Source organism: Oncorhynchus mykiss, chromosome 22 (genome assembly GCF_057628025.1).
Source record: "Oncorhynchus mykiss isolate SJ-2025 chromosome 22, ASM5762802v1, whole genome shotgun sequence".
NCBI lineage: Eukaryota > Metazoa > Chordata > Actinopteri > Salmoniformes > Salmonidae > Oncorhynchus > Oncorhynchus mykiss.
In genome coordinates this window covers 50,937,651-50,958,046 of record NC_143043.1, presented here as the reverse complement: position 1 = coordinate 50,958,046, position 20,396 = coordinate 50,937,651, and the positions used below count along the sequence as shown (strand labels likewise).

The following is a 20,396-nucleotide window of genomic DNA, read 5'->3' as shown; positions in this document are numbered from 1 at the left end:
GGCATACACATCACAGACAAACTGAATTGGTCCACTCACACAGACAGCATCGTGAAGAAGGTGCAGCAGCGCCTCTTCAACCTCAGGAGGCTGAAGAAATTTGGTTTGTCACCAAAAGCACTCACAAACTTCTACAGATGCACAATCGAGAGCATCCTGTCGGGCTGTATCACCGGCTGGTACGGCAACTGCTCCGCCCACAACCGTAAGGCTCTCCAGAGGGTAGTGAGGTCTGCACAACGCATCACCGGGGGCAAACTACCTGCCCTCCAGGACACCTACACCACCCGATGTTACAGGAAGGCCATAAAGATCATCAAGGACATCAACCACCCGAGCCACTGCCTGTTCACCCCGCTATCATCCAGAGGGCGAGGTCAGTACAGGTGCATCAAAGCTGGGACCGAGAGACTGAAAAACAGCTTCTATCTCAAGGCCATCAGACTGTTAAACAGCCACCACTAACACTGACACTGTCACTGACTCAACTCCAGCCACTTTAATAATGGGAATTGATGGGAAATGATGTAAATATATCACTAGCCACTTTAAACAATGCTACCTTATATAATGTTACTTACCCTACATTATTCATCTCATATGCATACGTATATACTGTACTCTATATCATCGACTGCATCCTTATGTAATACATGTATCACTAGCCACTTTAAGCCACTTTGTTTACATACTCACCTCATGTATATACTGTACTCGATACCATCTACTGTATCCTGCCTATGCTGCTCTGTACCATCACTCATTCATATATCCTTATGTACATATTCTTTATCCCCTTACACTGTGTACAAGACAGTAGTTTTGGAATTGTTAGTTAGATTACTTGTTGGTTATTACTGCATTGTCGGAACTAGAAGCACAAGCATTTCGCTACACTCGCATTAACATCTGCTAACCATGTGTATGTGACAAATACAATTTGATTTTATTTTTTTATTTGATTTGATATTTGTTCCTAACTTCCCTGAAAAGTTGCATATCACAAGGGCTATTCGATGCTAATGCAGAACGCCACAGGATGTTTTTTGTGCTGGTCAAGGGCAGTCAGGTCTGTAGAGAACCAAGGGCTACATCTGTTCCTGGTTCTACATTTTTTTGAAAGGGGCATGCTTATTTAAGATGGTGATGAAGGCACTTTTAACCTCTAGCACTTAGCCATCCCGGATCCGGGATCGTGAATACAGCCTCAAGCTCATTACCATAACGCAACGTTAACTATTCATGAAAATCGCAAATGAAATGAAATAAATATGCTAGCTCTCAAGCTTAGCCTTTTGCTAACAACACTGTCATCTCAGATTTTCAAAATATGCTTCTCAACCATAGGAAAACAATAATTTGTGTAACAGTAGCTAGCTAACGTAGCATTTAGCGTTAGCGTTAGCATTCAGCAGGCAACATTTTCACAAAAACCAGAAAAGCATTCAAATAAAATCATTTACCTTTGAAGAACTTCAGATGTTTTCAATGAGGAGACTCTGTTAGATAGCAAATGTTCAGTTTTTCCTGAAAGATGATTTGTTTAGGAGAAATCGCTCCGTTTGGTGCGTCACGTTTGGCTACCAAAAAAAAACGAAAATCCAGTCATCAAAACGCCAAACTTTTTTCCAAATTAACTCCATAATATCGACTGAAACATGGCAAACGTTGTTTAGAACCAATCCTCAAGGTGTTTTTCACATTTCTCTTCGATGATATATCGTTCGTGGAAGTGTGCTTTCTCTCCTGAATCCCAGGAGAAAATGCCCGCACCTGAAGATTACGCACCAATTTAGACAAAGGACACCGGGCGGACCCCTGGAAAATGTAGTCTCTTATGGCCAATCTTCCAATGATATGCCTACAAATACGTCACAATGCTGCAGACATCTTGAAGAAACGACAGAAAGGCCAGGCTCGTTCGTGGTGCATTCACAGCCATATAAGGAGACAATGGAAAACAGAGCTTCAGAAATTCTGCTCATTTCCTGTTTGAAGTTTCATCTTGGTTTCGCCTGTAGCATGAGTTCTGTGGCACTCACAGATAATATCTTTGCAGTTTTGGAAACGTCAGACTGTTTTCTTTCCTAAGCTGTCAATTATATGCATAGTCGAGCATCTTTTCGTGACAAAATATTGCGCTTAAAACGGGCACGTTTTTTTATCCAATATATAGCGCCCCCATAGACTCAACTTTAAAGAATGACCAGGCATCCTCTACTGATGGGATGCGGTTAATGTCCTTCCAGGATAGGGATGCCGTCTGGACCGGCAGCAATGCGAGGGTTAACACACTTAAATGTCTTACTCACGTCGGCCACGGAGAACGAGAGTCCTTGGGACCGCGTTGGTAGCACTGTGTTAACCTCAAAGCGGAAGGTGTTTAGCTTGTCTTGGAGCAAGACATCGGTATCCGTGACGTGGCTGGTTTTTCCTTTGTAATCCCTGATAGTCTTAAGACCCTGCCACATACGTCTCGTTTCTAAACCTTTGAAATGCCACTCAACTTTGTCTCTCTACTGACCTTTTGCCTGTTTGATTGCCGAAGGTGTCCAAATACTTATGAATTATTTAATTGTGGGGAATATCAAATCAAATGTATTTATATAACCCTTCCTTACATCAACTGATGCCACAAAGTGCTTTACAGAAACCCAACCCCAAACAGCAAGCAATGCAGGTGTAGAAGCACGGTGGCTAGGCAAAACTCTCTTGAAAGGCCATAAACCTAGGAAGAAACCTAGAGAGGAACCAAGCTATGAGGGGTGGCCAGTCCTCTTCTGGCTGTGCCGGGTGGAGATTATAACAGAACATGGCCAAGATGTTCGATTGTTCATAAATGACCAACATGGTCAAATAATAATCACAGTAGTTGTCGAGGGTGTAACAGTTCACCACCTCAGGAGTAAATGTCAGTTGGCTTTTCATAGCCGATCATTGAGAGTATCTCCACCACTCCTGCTGTCTCTAGAGAGTTGAAAATATCAGGTCTGATACAGTAGCACGTCCAGTCAACAGGTCAGGGTTCCGTAGCCACAGGCAGAACAGTTGAAACTGGAGCAGCAGCACGGCCAGGTGGACTGGGGACAGCAAGGAGTCATCATGCCAGGTAGTCCTGAGGCATGGTCCTAGGGCTCAGGTCCTCAGAGAGAGAGAGAAAGAAAGAAAGAGAGAAAGAGAGAATTAGAGAGAGCATACTTAAATTCACACAGGACACTAGATAAGACAGGATAAATACTCCAGATATAACAGACTGACCCTAGCCCCCCAACACATATACTACTGCAGCATAAATACTGGAGGCTGAGACAGGAGGGGTCAGGAGTAGATACATAAGTTGTTTCTAAACTGTAAAACAGATACAGTGCATTCGGAAATTAATCAGAGCCCTTTACTTTTTCCAAATTGTCTTACATTAAAACCCTATTCTAAATAATGTTGAAATGTTTTTTTCCTCCTAATCAATCTACTCACAATACACCATAATGACTGTAAGAATATTTTAAGATAATACACAACGCAGAGGACTAATGGTCAAGAGGGAATCAACGATCAATGGAAATTGTGTTTTTTTCTGTAACAGGGAATTAATGATCATTGGGTCAGAGACATGGAAGGATTTTGTCTAGATTTTGTCTAGGTGTTGAGCCTGAAACAGGATACCTGTTATTTGGCCATTGGGCCAGTTTTATTGCAAGGAATTCTAATTGGTCAACCACAGGTTAGGGTTGGGTTATAACACAACATCCTGTCTCTTTGTTCTGTGGAGAGAATCACTGAGGACAGGGGAGAATGAACATCTACCTCTCAGCATAACATCTATGATTTGTCCTCTTTGAATAAACCTATTTTCTCCCTTGATTTGTTTTGTGGTCTGTGTTATTGTAGAGTAACATCAACATCTAACCTGATGAAGAAAAAACAGGTTTCATTTTTGGGCAAATTTATAAAACATTTAAAACTGAAATTTACATAAGTATTCAGACCCTTTACTCAGTACCTTGTCGAAGCACCTTTGGCAGCGATTACAGGGTATGACGCTACATGCTTGGCACACCTGTATTAGGGGTGTTTATCCCATTTTGCTCTGCAGATCCTCCCAAGCTCATTCAGGTTGAATGGGGAGCGTCGCTGCACAGATATGTTCAGGTTTCTCCATAGATTTTCCATCGGCTTCAGAGCTCTGGCTGGGAATGTTAAGGACATTCAGAGACCTGTCCCGAAGCCACTCTTGTGTTGGCTTGGCTGTGTGCTTAGGGTCGTTGTCCTGATATTAGATGAACTATCGCCCCAGTCTGAGGTCCTGAGCGCTCTGGAGCAGGTTTCAAGGATCTCTCTTTACTTTGCTCCATTCATCTTTCCCTCTGTCCTGACTAGTCTCCCAGTCCTTGCCACTGAAAAACATGCCCACAGCATGATTCCTCCACCACCACTCTAGTCTTGGGGACCTTCAATGCTTCAGACATGTTTCCCCAGATCTGTGTCTCGACACAATCCTGTCTCGGAGCACTGCGGACAATTCCTTCGACTTCATGTCTTGGTTTCTGCTCTGACATGCACTGTCAACTGTGGGAACTTATATAGACAGGTGTCTGCCTTTCCAAATAATGTCCAATCAATTGAATCTACCACGTGTACTCCAATCAAGTTGTAAAAACATCAAGGATCATCAACGAAAACAGGATGCACCTCAGCTCAATTTCGAGTCTCATAGCAAAGGTTCTGAATACTTATGTAAGTATTTCTGTTTTTATTTTTAATACATTTGCAAATTGACAAAAAAAACAGTGTGGGGTATTGTGTGAAAATTGATGAGAAATACAAATTATTTAGTACATTTTCGAATAAGGCTGTAACGTAACAAAATGTGGAAAAATTCAACGTGTATGAAAACTTTCCAAATGCACTGTGTGTATGAAAATGCCCTCAAATGAAAGGTGTCATTCTATAATGTCGCCTCATATTAAACATTTGATCTCATATCCAAAGTGCTGGATTAAAGATCTACGTATTTTAGACAGAGTGAAACAGAGGACAGGAATTCCTTTCATTATGTACAGTGGCCAGAGCAAGGCAGTATAATTCACAATCTGTGACAAATGGATAAATTGACTAATTCAATTCTGAACAAAAAAATAAACGTTAGATTTTACAGTTGAGTTACAGTCGTGACATACAGAGTTACAGTCATATGTAAATCAGTCAATTGAAATGAATTCATTAGGCCTATGATTACACATGATTGGGAATACAAACATATATATGTGTCGTTCAAAGGGATAAAAAAGTATAGCGATATATACCCCCTTCAAATGAGTGGACCTGGCTAATTCACCCGTTGTTGACAGTTGCATAGACACACACAGACACACATTGGCAGTAGAATGAGCTTACTGAAGAGCTCAGTGACTTTCAACGTGGCACCGTCATAGGATGCCACCTTTCCAAAAGTCAGTTGGTCAAATTTCTGCCATGCTAGAGCTGCCCCGTTCAACTGTAAGTGCTGTTTTTGTTAATTGGAAACATCTAGGAGCAACAGTGTCTCAGCCACAAAGTGGTAGGCCTCACAAGCTCACAGAACTGGGAAGGCGGGAATCCTTTGTCCTCGGTTGCAACACTCACATCCAAGTTCCAAACTGCCTCTGGAAACAATGTCAGCACAAGAACTGTTCGTCAGGAGCTTCGTGAAATGGGTTTCCATGGCCGAGCAGCCGCAAACAGGCCTAAAATCACCATGCGCAATGCCTAGTGACGGCTCGAGTGGTGTAAAGCACGCCACCGTTGGACTTTGGAGCAGTGAAAAATGTCTTCTCTGGAGTAACAAATCAGATATGGCGGATGCAGGAGAACGCTACCTGCCCCAATGCATAGTGTGAACTGTAAAGTTTGGTGGAGGAGCAATAATGGTTTGGTGCTGTTTTTCATGGGTTGAGCTAGACCCCTTAGTTCCTGTGAAGGGAAATCTTAAAACTACAGCAGACAATGACATTCTAGACTTGTGACAACAGTGTGGGGAAGGCCCTCTCCTGTTCCAGCACCAAAATGCTCCCATGAACAAAGTGAGGTCCATTCAGAAATAGGTTTGTCGAGATCTGTGTGGAAGACTGGCCTGCACAGAGCCATGACCTCGACCCCATCGAACACCATTGGGATGAATTGGAATGCGGGCTGCGAGCCAGGCGTAATCGCCCAACATCAATGACCAACTTCACTAATGGTCTTGTGGCAGAATGGAATCTGAATGGAAGTCCCAACAGCATTTATCCAACATCTAGTGGAAAGCCTTCCCTGAAGAGTGAGGGCTATTATAGAGGAGAAGGGTGGACCAATTCCATATTAATGCCCGTGATTTTGGAATGAGATGTTCCTCGAGCAGCTGTCCACATACTTTCGATATGTAGTGTCTAAGAAAATTCGGGAAAAACTATGAAACAGAACTAGAGAAACAGGAAGGCGGAAAAGAATGCTTGTAAGACCTGACAAGACAAGACGAACTGTCAACAGACAAACAGAGAACCCAGGTATGAATACACAGGAGATAATGGGAAGATGGGCGACACCTGGAGTGGGGTGGAGCCAAGCACAACGACAGGTGAAACAAATCAGGGTGTGACAATCGCACGTGTAATATTGCAAACGGACATGGCAGTTTCAACGCTACAGATTCCAGCTTTAAAGGGAAATGTCACTCAAAACCAAGAATCAAAGTGTTGACGGCCACATCATCATCATGATGATGCAAAATATTGTACAATGAAAAAGGCATCATCATACTGTATGATGATGTGGCCGGTGACACTTTGATTCTTGAAAGTCCAATATCTTGAAAAGTTGACAGACATACAAATCATTGTGGGACTGCGTCTACATTGGACTAGTAAACAAAATAACTAAGGATAGCTTTTGAGTGTAATTTCCCTTTAAGGGCATAATTGCTAACCTTCAGGCAACTCCACACTATTAGCCACAACCCAGGGTCAGCGATGCAGCGCCACATGGCCACCCTGGGCCCTAATCTATTTGACACATTGCTGCAAAACTCTCGTACATGCAATAAATAAGTTAAGACAGCCATCTACACAGCCTCCAGCAATGCAGCCAAGGAGTACAGCCTGCAGGTACATGGTACATTAATAACAACCTTAGAATAGTACAAAATGTGGGTGTACTCTCACTATTTGTGTTCTCACAACTTCACTGCTGCCAGGTCAGGGGTCACACGAGAGCATGTTAGATATGTCTATATTGACCCTGGATCATATTATATATGTGTTGATCCTGGATCATGCCCCATGAAATCAGGATGTGCCAACTCAGAGGCCTCATGAAAAAAAATAATTTCAGTTCTTTACTTGTGAAAATGTATTGTTATTGGTCAAAAAGCACAATAGAGAGGGTGTAGGATTGAGACTTGAGTGAGGTTAGGGGGAGGTTTAGTCTGAAAACCTACCTCTTCATGAGTTTATTAATGCCACAATCCCCCCTCCCATCTGCTAATTGACTTAAATGGAAAAAGTGTAGCAGAGGTGAGTCAGACTCATGCTCTCGTGATGAGGTAGCCCTGCCTGGTACTTCTAAATCAGTGTCACCTTGGGTCCAAGAGGGTCTTTCCTCTTGGACTACTCTTGAACCACGGTTCAGATCCCACCTGTGACAAAGTCATGATTCAGATGTGGGATTCTTGACCTGTGCAGGGAAGACTAGTTTAGAAGTGAGGGTTGTACTGAGTCTGAGGCCTAATGGAAGTTGTACTCACACAAATGACAATAGAACTGTACTTATGTTCACTGCAGGTTCACTTTGAATGTTTATGCTCTAATGGGGCCTTATTGGTTCCTGGGGGAAAGCATTTGTGTGTCTCCAACACCTTTAATTGGTAGAATTCCTTAGAGTTTTGGACCTAATTGTTCCAGAGCCTTGCATACAGGTAATAACAGGACCCTCTGGTGTCAGGAACTTAAAAATGTCAAACTAACATCATTAAAGAGTTACACAGTAGAGACAACATAGTCCCAGTGACAGTCACAGAGCACAGGTCGACTTTTGCTGATGCTTTCTAAGAATCATTCAGAGGTGAAATACGTCGTTTTTTGACCGTCATTTAGCAGACGCTCTTATCCAGAGCGACTTACAAGAACAATTAGGGTTAAGTGCCTTGCTCAAGGGCACAGACAGATTTTTCACCTAATCGGCTCCGGGATTTGAAACAGCAACCTTTCTCTTACTGGCCCAACATTTAAACAGCTAGGCTACCTGGCACAATATTCTGAGAGTTTGCTTTGATTAATCTTGTATTTATTGTATGTTCATGTTCACAAGGCTTCCTAGCAAATGAGACCCAAACTTGATGTAGTCATTGCATGGGACCAAATACTTGTGTGTATTAAAGTAGTAAAAACATAAGTGAATTTGTCCTTATACTTTTGCTTCCCTAAAATGGGAAGACTATGTACAAAAAGTGATGTAATTTTTAAAATGGTTCAACTGATATGAATATGGGTGAAAATACCCTCAAATTAAAGCTGCAAACAGGCATAATGATTTCAAATCCAAACTTTTGAAGAGTAGAGTGGAAATAAGAAAATATGTGTCACGTTGGCATGAAGGATCGGGAGACAGATGCAGTTTTTATTTTACCCAAATTACGGCGTGTCGTGTAAGGGCAACAGGGACAAAGACCAAATAAACATGTAACAAAAACACAGGGTGTCCATCAGAGAGATATGTAACCCATTTTAACTAAATGCCTTCATGATGAGACCATTTAACCTATACAGAAAGCAGGTAAAGGTCTTGTAAAACTACGTACAATGTAAAAAACTGTTGGTCACTAAATCCAGCTTGAAGGACCAGTAATAATACTGTAGGGAATGACCACTAATTACTTCATGTTACTTTGACAAGTTTCAGCTTTATGTTCTACTGTATGGCTGTTACTATTTTTTTTATGTTGGAGTTGCCAATACCGCCCTATTTAGTGATCAACAGTTTTTACATGGTCTTTCATTTCTCAGAATTTAGTGACCAATAGTTTTTGCATGGTCCTTTGTACCATGGGATTCTGATCTGCTATAATTGAGATGTTGAAGAACCCAGAAGAGGAGTTGTTTCCGCACCCCAGGATGCAGATTAGTTATCTTGCATCCCTAAGATGTATGGGTCTGCTGTCACCACCCAACTCAGCCCACACCGCCACAAGAAGCCATCATGCACCTGAGGAAGATGAGTTGCCTACACACCTCTCTCATCTAAGAGACTACCAGCTCTGCTCCAGGCCTCTTTAGTGGTCAGGAAGTGACCACACCCTCACTAGTTGGGAGCTGATGAGGGAATATGAGTACCTACATCACGAGCAGCAAGAGATCAGGAGGGCGAACTCAGGAGGGCGTACTCTAGGCCCTCCTGGCCTGAGTCACCACTGCTGGAGCACCGGTACCACTGCTACTCTCCTGACCACCACAGCTCTAGGCCTCCCCAGCTAGAGCAATCATCACCACCACCGGAGCACCATCACTGCTGGTCCTCCCCGAGTTGGCCAGGCTACTCCCCTGAGAGACACTACTCCTGATCCTCCCAGCCTGTGTGTTCACCACTTCCACGGGACCATTGGGACCCCACTACGTCCAGAGGTGGCCCAGGTATTTAGCAGATCTTCGTCCCTGGCTGGAGTCGTGTCTGCCAAAACGTCGGGTGTGCCACCTCCCCCCGAGGTGATCCAGCCGCTCTCAGAAGTCACACCTGATGTCTCCCCTGACCTAGTTGTCCCGTTACCGAGTTACCGTCCCACCCGGTAGGGTTAGAGTTACAGTTTCGGGCCTACCTGGCAGGTGTAAAGTGACCAGGCTTTGAGTGTCCTGCTCCTCAAGTAGATCCAGTGTATCCTGGCTCCATGGTAGGTTTAGAGTTCCCTTCCCTTGTTATTTATTTAACTTTTATTTAACTAGGCAAATCAGTTAAGAACAAATTATTATTTACAATGACTGCCTAGGAACAGTGCGTTATCTGCCTTGTTCAGGGGCAGAACTACCTCCGAAGAACTCTGCCACCCAGGAACCCGAAACCTTCTCATTCCATGATCCCATCTGAGTCTTCCAGAGCCCATGCAATTGTGACATGCGCCTCTCCCGTGTATCGAATGTCAAAGGTGGATCCAAGAAGGGCTCTGCCTATACTGTGGAGGGAAAGATCATCTACGCAGCCATTGCCCTGTTCGCTCCCCACAGAGAAATGAGAAGTGTCCCTCCGCTGCCATGCAGGTAGGCGTGTCCTTATTTCTAAATGTCTCCCAGAAGCAATTCTCCATCCCAGTACTGATAACAGTGAAGGGGGTTACTAAGTATGTAGAGGGATTGATAGATTCGGGAGCATCAGGTAGTTTTATTGATAACCAGGTAGTACAAGAGCTTGACATTGATCTAACACCTGTCACCCCTCCCTTAAGGATTACCACCCTGGAAGGGCAGCCATTGGGCATGGGCATCATTAAGCACCTGGCACAGCGTCACCCTCCAGATTGGAGTCTTCCACACTAAACCATTCAACTCACGGAACTCTCATTCCCCAAACAGTCACTCATCCTCGGACACCCCTGGTTTGTCATCATGACCCTGCCATCTCGTGGCGACAAGGTGAACTACTGTCCTGGTCTTCTACCTGCTTCACCAGTTGTCTCAGCCTACCCTGCAGAGCCACCACCATTGAGGAATCTGCCTCTGCAGTGCCATCCGCCATACCATCTGAATACGCCCAGTACAGCAATGTCTTCAGCAAAATCAAGGCCACCACATCGCCCAGGGGACTGTGCTATTGACTTACTCCCTGGAGTGTCCCCACCGAAGGGCCGTGTTTACCCGCTATCTATCCTGAGGCAATGGAGAACTACATTGATGAAACACTCCAACGGTTTCATTCGTCCTTCTTCCCGGCTGCGTCCTGCCAAGGACAGTGATCTCAGACCTTGTATTGATTTCCGTTCCCTGAATGACACTACGGTCAAGAACCGTTCCCTCTTCCTCTGGTCAGAGCGACCCTTGAACAAGTGGGCCGCAAAAGGCATCTATACAATACTAGACATCCAAAGTGCATATAACCTTGTCCGTATAAGTGAAAGCGACGAATGGCCTTTATCACCGCACAAGAGCACTACGAAAACCTGTTCATGCCCTATGGCCTTACGAACGCCCCCGCCATCTTCCAATCGTTTTACTAACAAGGTTTTCCAGGATATGGAAATGCAGTCACTCTACATCTCCACCCCTGACGTGGAAATGCGGTACCCTAGGAAGGAGACGGACTGTTGGAAGAACAGACATTTCTCAGGCTTGACGTACAGGTCATGCTCTAATAGTCAACCAAGCACCCTGCGCACTAGGGACACATGCTTGGCACGTGTAGCTGAGTATATCAGAATGTCATCGATATACACCACTAGACCCTGCCCATGCAGGTCCCGGAAGCATTCATCAACCCGTACGGCATGACGGTATGACGAGATATTCATAGTGCCCTGAGGTGGTACTAAATGCCGTCTTCCACTCGTCCCCCTCCCGGATATGCACCAGGTTGTAAGCGATTCTGAGATCGAATTTTGTGAAGAAGCGCGCCCCCTGCATTGACTCGATCACACTGGCGATGAGAGGCAGCGGGTAGCTGTACCTCACAGTGATCTGATTGATCCCTCGATAGTCAATACACGGGCGCAGACCCCCTTCCTTCTTCTTCACAAAAAAAGATACTTGAGGAGAAATGGAGGGCCGAATGTATCACTGACCCAGGTATTCAGAGATATATGTTTCCATAGCCACCGTCTCCTCCTGTAAAAGAGGATACACGTAACTCCTGGGAAGTGCTGCGTCTACCAGGAGATTTATCGCACAATCCCCGTTGATGAGGTCGTAATTTAGTCGCCCTCTTCTTACAGAAGGCGAAAGCCAAATCGGCATATTCTGAGGGGATGCGCACAGTGGAGACCTGGTCTGGACTTTCCACCGTAGCCGCACCGATGGAAACCCCCACAAACCTCCCTGAGCACTCTCATGACCCACCCTTGAGAGCCCTCTGTTGCCACGAAATAGTGGGGTCATGACAGGCCAACCAGGTTAGGCCCAGCACCGGGAAAAGCAGGAGAATCAGTAAGGAAGAGACTGATTCTCTCCTTGTGACCCTCCTGCGTAACCATGCTTAGTGGAGCGGTGGCCTCCTTATTCAGTCCTGACCCTAATGGTCGACTATCTAGGGCATGCACAGGCATGGAAATATCTACAGGAACAAGGGGAATCCCTAAACTATGGAAAAAAATGAACGGTCAATAAAATTTCCAGCTGTGCCTGAATCTACGAGCGCCTTATGCTGGGAATGCGGGGAAAACTCAGGAAATTGAATAAACACATACATGTGAGCAACATGGGGCTTTGGGTGAGCCTGGTGCCGACTCACCTGGGGTGACACGATAGTGTCCTGCCTGCTGCCTCGACTCCCTGAGGAACCTCCCCAGCACCGACCAGCAGTGGGCCCTCTGCGGCCACAGATGGTGCAGGGAATGGCCCCGCATCCGGTCGCCCTAAGTGCAGCACCTCCCATCTCCAAGGGCATCGGAGCATGAGGGTGGTGTCTCGGCAGGCCAATTCCCGACAGACATCCGGACACTGGGTGCCATTGTCCGGAAGTCAAAAGCAAGGTCCTGCGCGCTGCTCGCCCCCTGTCTCAGGTGGAACAGACGTTCACCCACCGCTTGACCCTCAGGCGGGTGGTCGAAAACTGCCCGAAAGAGGCAGGTGAACTCTGCGTAATGGTCCAACACCACGTCTCCTTCACTCCATGCGGCGTTGGCCAACTCCAGGGCTTTGCCTGAGAGGCAGGAGACGAGGGCGGACACGCTCTCACATCCCGAAGGAGCCGGGTGAACAGTCGCCAGGTAGAGCTCAAGCTGTAGTAGGAACCCCTGGCATCCGGCAGCCGTCCCATCATGCTCCCTCTGGAGCGTGAGCCGAATCCCACTGGGACCGGGTGAAGGAGGGGTGGACAGTGGGGCCTGCTGTAGTGGGGCTGGTGGAGGCGCTGGACGACCTCCTCCTCTCTCCCAACGATCCATCTTCTGCAGCATGCGATCCATGGCAGTGCCCAGATGTTGCAATATGGTCGCGTGCTGCTGGACGCGCTCCTCTATCGCCACAGGGAGTCTGCTCCTGCTGACTCCATTCTTTGGGTGAGTTATTCTGTAATGGTGGTTTGTGTGTAGCTGGTGTAGAGGAGTCAGGCGCAGGACAGCAGATATTAGTAAATAAACATATTTTACTCAAAATAGACAAATACAATACAATATAGCGAGCCCACATAAACGGACCGATTTACATAAAAACAATCACTCACAAACAAACATGGGGGAACAGAGGGTTAAATAATGAACAAGTAATTGAAGGATTGAAACCAGGTGTGTAAGACAAAGACAAAACAAATGGAAAATGAAAAGTGGATCGGCGATGGCTAGAAGGCCGGTGACGTCGACCGCCGAACACCGCCCGAACAAGGAGAGGGACCGACTTCGGCGGAAGTCGTGAGAGACAGATAGCACTTTCTGATACCGCATGATATTTTTTCTGATCAACTGGCTTGTTCCTGTGTCAGGAAATGAATACCATCAGATAAAATACTAATCAGAAAAAATAATCAGATAAAATACTTGGCCGTTACAACAGATCAAATTCGTAGTTTCTGCACTTTGCCTTTGTAGGGCAGCATCAACTTATGCCATTTCAACTTCCCTGAAGTCAACTTTCCTACACACTGACTAGCTGACATATGGCGTGCCGTCACGACTCCGGAAGATGTGGAGTATGTTCCAAACTGAGCACTGACATCCCCCACAACAGTCTTACACAGTTATCCTATTTCCCATGTAAAACAGCATTTGAGTGCCGAAAACAACGACATACTATATTTTCCCCATTAAAGTGCTCTGTTGAGAAAATGTACTGTTAAGTTTTTTTAAATTTAACCTGTTGTAACCCATCCCGAGCGTTGTCATCATCTGACACGAATTAGCATAACGCAACGGACATAAATATCACTAGAAAATATTCCTATTCATGAAATCACAAGTTAAATATATTGAAACACAGCTTAGCCTTTTGTTAATCACCCTGTCATCTCAGATTTTGAAAATATGCTTTACAGCCAAAGCAAGACAGGCATTTGTGTAAGTTTATCGATAGCCTAGCATAGCATTATGCCTAGCTAGCAGCAGGCAACCTGGTCACGAAAATCAGAAAAGCAATCAAATTAAATTGTTTACCTTTGATGAGCTTCGGATGTTTTCACTCCCGAGACTCCCAGTTAGATAGCCAATGTTCCTTTTTTCAAAAAATATTATTTTTGTAGGCGAAATTGCTCCGTTTGTTCTTCAAGTTTGGCAGAGAAATCGACCGGAAATTGGGTCACGACAACTCTGAAAAATATTCCAAAATAGCTCCATAATATCGACAGAAACATGGCAAACGTTTTTTGTAATCAATCCTGAAGGTGTTTTTCAAGTATCTATTCGATAATATATCCAGACAATTGGTTTTTCAGTAGGACCGATTGGAAAAATGGCTACCTCTGTATTTTAAGCAAGAATTACTCTGAGAGCCATCATGTGACCACTTACGCAATGAAGTCGCTTACTCTCATTCTTCAACATAAAGGCGTGAAATGTCAAAATGCTGTAGACACCTTGGGGAATACGTAGAAAAAGGAATCTGGTTGATAGCCCATTCACTGCTCAATAGGGACGCATCGGAACGCAGAGCTTTCAAAACATGAGTTACTTCCGGGTTGGATTTTTCTCAGGCTTTCGCCTGCAATATCAGTTCTGTCATACTCACAGAAAATATTTTTACAGTTTTGGAAACTTTAGAGTGTTTTCTATCCTAAGCTGTCATTTATATGCATATTCTAGCATCTTGTCCTGACAAAATAGCCCGTTTACTTTGGGAACGTTATTTTTTCAAAAATGAAAATACTGCCCCCTATTTACAAGAAGGCGAGTCAGTTATGAACCAATTCATATTTCCAATAACGCCCCCCTGGGGAAACGAACAAATTAAAGACCTGAAAACAATCTCATATCTAACTATCAATAAGACTGAAGGACAGGCTAGGTGGGCACAGCAACATCCAGTCCTGTCATTCATTACATCATGCTTTCACAAATAATGGGTTTAACCAAACGTTTGTTCATTTCTGTGCTCACGTGTCCACGTGTGTGTGTTTGTGTGTCTATGTGCAGAGAGACTCCGGGGAGGGGAGTTTCTGTCAGCAACTCAGGGATAAATAGAGAGGCAGAGCTCAGAGTTTGTCAGAAGGCGGACATGACAGGGTCACACACAGGACCAAGCAGGAGCAGGACCTCAGCATTTTCACCTTTTATTACAAATGGAGAAACATGAAGATGTTCAATACTGTTTTCAAGACAGAAACTCTTCTTGCAGAAAGGCTTCGCTATCGACATCTATCTACATAACACTGTACATCATCTTCTCATTGATTTCAGCAGTCACAGTATTTTTGAACATACTGGTGATCATCTCTATCTCTCACTTCAAGCAGCTCCACACTCCAACCAACCTGCTCATCCTCTCTCTGGCTGTGTCAGATCTCCTGGTGGGACTGATTGTGATACCAGTAATGACTGTAGCAATAATGGAATCATGCTGGGTTTTTGGGGAATATTTCTGTGTGTTTCATGCCTACATTGCTTGTTTATGTACTTCTTTATCTCTTGGCAATTTGGTCTTGATATCTATTGACCGCTATGTTGCTGTGTGTGATCCCTTATTGTACCAGTCTAAAGTAACAATAACAAGAATGATGTGTTGTATATCCATCACCTGGTGTTGTTGTATCATATACCGTGCTGCTAATATAGAAAACGTTGCAAATGTACTGGTACCCAGTAGGTGTTTGAAAGAATGTTTTATTGTTGAAGGGTCAATCTGGGGTAATATAATTGACCTTCTATTTACAATGGTTGTCCCGTGCTCTGTTATTATAACACTTTACATGAAAATCTTTGTGGTGGCCAGATCACAGGCCAGAAAGGTATTTTCAAAAGAGGCTGCCAGTGTGTCTGGTGTTAAAACTGTACAGGCAAATAAGTCTGAGAGAAAAGCAGCAACAACTCTAGCTATTGTTGTTTTCACCTTTTTAATTTGTTGGATTCCAACACTATTTATTTTATTATTTTTGTCTTTTTTAAGTGACAATTTATCAGTATTCATCCGTTTTCTGCCACTTGTTAATTCCTTAATAAATCCAATAATTTATGCTTTCTTTTATCCATGGTTCAAAGTGAAAGCTAAACTTATTTTAAATCTGAAGTTCCTATAATTGTATTCCCTACTTTCACAAACATAGGTTGGATATATATATATTTTTTTTTACAATTGCTGTAATTATTTATTTCATGTAACAATACACTGACATTACTATTCTCAGTGTTGTCACCATAGATAGATATATGTGGATGATTTGGATGGATTGGATATGAATGACTTGGAGAAGGCATAAGGCGGCATAAGCTTGTTTTATAAAAGACATTGTAGTCATTGTGGATTGTGTTCTCCAAATACCTAAGGCTGTGGTTGTTCGGTGTTATTTAATGATAAATAGTATGTAAGTATTCTAAAAATACATTCTGAGGACGAAATGAGTCGTTCTATATGTTGTTAAACATCTCCCTCTAGTGGCTCATTTGTGACACAACGTCTTCATCAAGTGTAGTAAAGTTGAAATGTACAATACTGTACGATATCACATAATGTCCAGGTATATCTCAATGGTGTTTTGTGTAAGTAGTTGATGGTACAATGCAAGAATATGAAATTAAGGGTAACACTTCATTATGTTAAGTAATAAACCATTTGTAAGGAATTTACAGTTTGTTCACTATATATGAATCATTACTCCCACATTTGTAAATGTTTTGTCAGTTAGGGATTCTCACATGTATAAATAACTACAATATGCATTAATGATTAAGCACAACAGTGGTGGAGACCACAGCAGACACTACCATTACTCTCACTACATCACTGCTGCCAGGTCAGGGGTAACACAAGAGCAGCTCTCTCAGATGCTGTGGAATCAGAATGAACATAGAGATTAGTAAGACTTTACAATAACACTTGCTAAGTAAATCGTTTATTCTGAATTGATAGAGAATGGTAACACTTTATAATAACACTTTGTAATAAAGAATGTATAATAGATTAGTAAATCGTTTATTCATCATTCATGTATCATTACTCCCACATTTGTTTTAATAAGCTGGTTATTCACACACTTATTAACACCTTTTATACTGTGTAATAATGATGTATAAGATCATTCATTAAACATCTTATGAATGAACTTATAAACTATTTACTAATCATTAGTACAGTCGTGTTGCAGTCCCTAATCTAAAGTGAAGACTTTACATACTTTATAATACCTTATAAATGTTTTGAACAGTGAGCAGTGTAATTTATCACAAAAAGATGGACATGCTATTGGTAGATATTCCAGCAGTACCTGATGCTCCTTAAGATCCCAAATTGACCTAGAACATATCAATGGTTAAACAATAAGCACACAACACAGAGGATGTTAAAGGAAATATATTGAACATTTTATTCCAAAAACACACTGTCCTAATAGTGTGCTGAAGGAAGTAACGTGTTTGTCTGAAAATGATGACATTCTTGTTTGTTGGCAGTGACCACCAAAACCAAAGTGTGGATTGCAGTCACTCATTAGAGAAGTTCATAGACTGTTTACAGGGAAACAGGGGAATCAATATCTAAATATATAACTTAATTGAACATTATGTGTAAAGGGTTACAACATTTAATACACTACAAGTGAAGGTGTCCAAATACTTATGACTTCTTCAAATGGGGGGACTAGATACATCATTTGTTTTTGTTCCTAAAAGGTAAAACATATGTATGAAAATACCCTCAAATAAAAGGTGACATTTTATAATGTCATAATCTCATGAAACATTAGATTTCATATTCAAAATGCAGGAGTGAAGAGCCCAGTTGAAAGTGTTTTACTGCAGAGTTTTACACCCACTGGGCCAACAGTGGTTGAATCAACGTTGTTGTATTTTTAACCAACATGGATTAGACATTAAATTGATGTTAGTGCCCAGTGGGCAGGGATTGCTTTCAGTATGTGCCGTGGCCATTCATACATGAAAGACAAGTGTGTCTGTTCTATTAAGTAAATGTGTATCTGAACTCTGTTTGGTGAAAGTGTGCCTCTGCCAAACTGAGAAGAGACCGTCTGTATAAATAATACCAACGCCTTTCCATTACAGGAGACACCCTGAATCGGGTGCCTTTTGAACATATGCAGTGGTACTTAATGAATATGATGTCAGTTTGGTTGTCATCTGAGACATTGTCACGGTCTTCCTCCTCTTCATCTGAAGAGGAGAGGTGAGAAGGATCAGAGGACCAATATGCGGCGTGGTATGTGTTCATAGTGAATTTTAATAAAGGGAACACTGAACACTATACAAAAGAGTAACACAAACAATAAACCAAATACGACCGTGACGCTACAAATGAGACCTGTGCTGAACACAAGCCACTAACATAGACAATCACCCACAAACACACAGTGCAACCCAGGCTACCTAAGTATGATTCTCAATCAGAGACAACAAATGACACCTGCCTCTGATTGAGAACCATACTAGGCCGTAACATAGAAACGCCCCAACACATAGAAAAACAAACATAGACTGCCCACCCAACTCACGCCCTGACCATACTAAATAAATACAAAACAAAGGAAATAAAGGTCAGAACGTGACAGACATTCTCATCAATGATAAGATAACAAACTCCACAGTGGAAAGTCTATACATCAGAGTTATCAGATTCACATGGAATTGTTGTTCAATTTAAAATGTTTGAATATGAAATTATTTGTGATGGGATGAAATGTGATTTTAGCTTCTAAAATGTGAGATTTGGATTTTCATAAGATAGGGCTGCTCAATCAGTGGCCCTCCCCTGTGAAGGGACAAGGGCTATAAAACTTTTCAAACACACCCTCCTCTCCCTTCATATATAAGCCCGTGACGACAACATAACTATCTGTTCCGGAGATATGAGGATGACGATCCTATGTCAGAATGGTTCAGATAAAACTACAGAACGAAGCCAACATCAGCATGAGCTTTAGTTGCGAATGGTATGAACTTTGAACTCATATTCACTACAGAATTGATACCTCCTAGCCGTTGAGTTAGCGACCGCAGCTGCAAACACAGGTTAGGAAGGAACAGACAGAGTATCCCATCTACCATACAACGACGTTATCACAACTTATCCAAGTGACCACCAGAGACATTCTTCAAAGGACAAAGGACTCGGTTTGGCAACACGGTCTTCCATCTACCACCGACCTACCTAAGTGCAGCTCAGAGTAAATATTTATAGCATTTTCCTTTTCCAAATGGGCATTAATTTAGAATGCATTAGATACTGTATTTACGACAGCACAGATTCGCCTTTGTTCCTGCCTTCCCGCTCTTCCACTCAAACCCAACCCCTTTTCCTTTGTGTAACAAGCTGTCATATCTGTTCCGCCCGCTAGGGACGTTTTCCAATGACGTCAAGAATTATCCAGGTATAATTAAATCTTTGTGTATGTGAATTCTGTGTGATTAGTTAGGTATTTAGTAAATAATTAATTAAACCCAATTTTGCATTGCTGATTTATCTTTTTAGCCAGGGTTCTTGCAGATAACCAAGAATTTACAACTTTCAGATTATGAGAAACTGAAGTAAAATGAAGATTAATGTTGACTGCTATTGATGTAAAATATTACTAGGTCTTTAAGAGTTTATTCGGAAGATAACAGCTCTATAAATATTATTTTGTGGTGCCCCGACTCGCTATTTAATTACATTTACATGATTAGCTCAATCAGGTGATATTAATTGCGGAGAAATTATTTTATAGAATAGCGTGTCATATCAATTAATCCGGCATAGCCAAAGACATGACAATGTTCTACCAGCCGGTTGAAAACAAGATTCAATAAAGGGTAGAGCCTTCAAAAATGGTTCCATATAGCACCAATAAGGGATCCGCTATGGTTACAAGGAACCCTTATTTGGTACCATATAGAACCATTTGTTTCCAGCTGATCTCATACTACTGTATCTCTTCTACATCCGAAGACACAGCTGGAAATGCAGGTAGGGGCAACTTCAGAATAGCTGCCCCCTCTGTTTTCTGGAGCTCAGCTGTCTTAGATGATCATCGATTGGATAGAGGGCCCTCTTGGCCCAAAGCCTGTTATAGCATGGGCAGTAACATTGAGGGCTTCACCATTTTTAAGTAGTCAGCTGGGT

General features: G+C 42.9%; 1 protein-coding gene across 1 annotated transcript; it reads left to right on the top strand.

The window, feature by feature from the left end:
• The first annotated feature begins 15,405 nt into the window (after nucleotides 1–15,405).
• LOC149972895 (trace amine-associated receptor 13c-like) lies at nucleotides 15,406–16,365 on the top strand. The gene has a single exon (XM_090215083.1). The coding sequence runs from the start codon at nucleotides 15,412–15,414 to the stop codon at nucleotides 16,363–16,365; it is 954 nt and encodes a 317-aa protein (XP_090071209.1). The 5' UTR covers nucleotides 15,406–15,411.
• The last annotated feature ends 4,031 nt before the right edge of the window (nucleotides 16,366–20,396 follow it).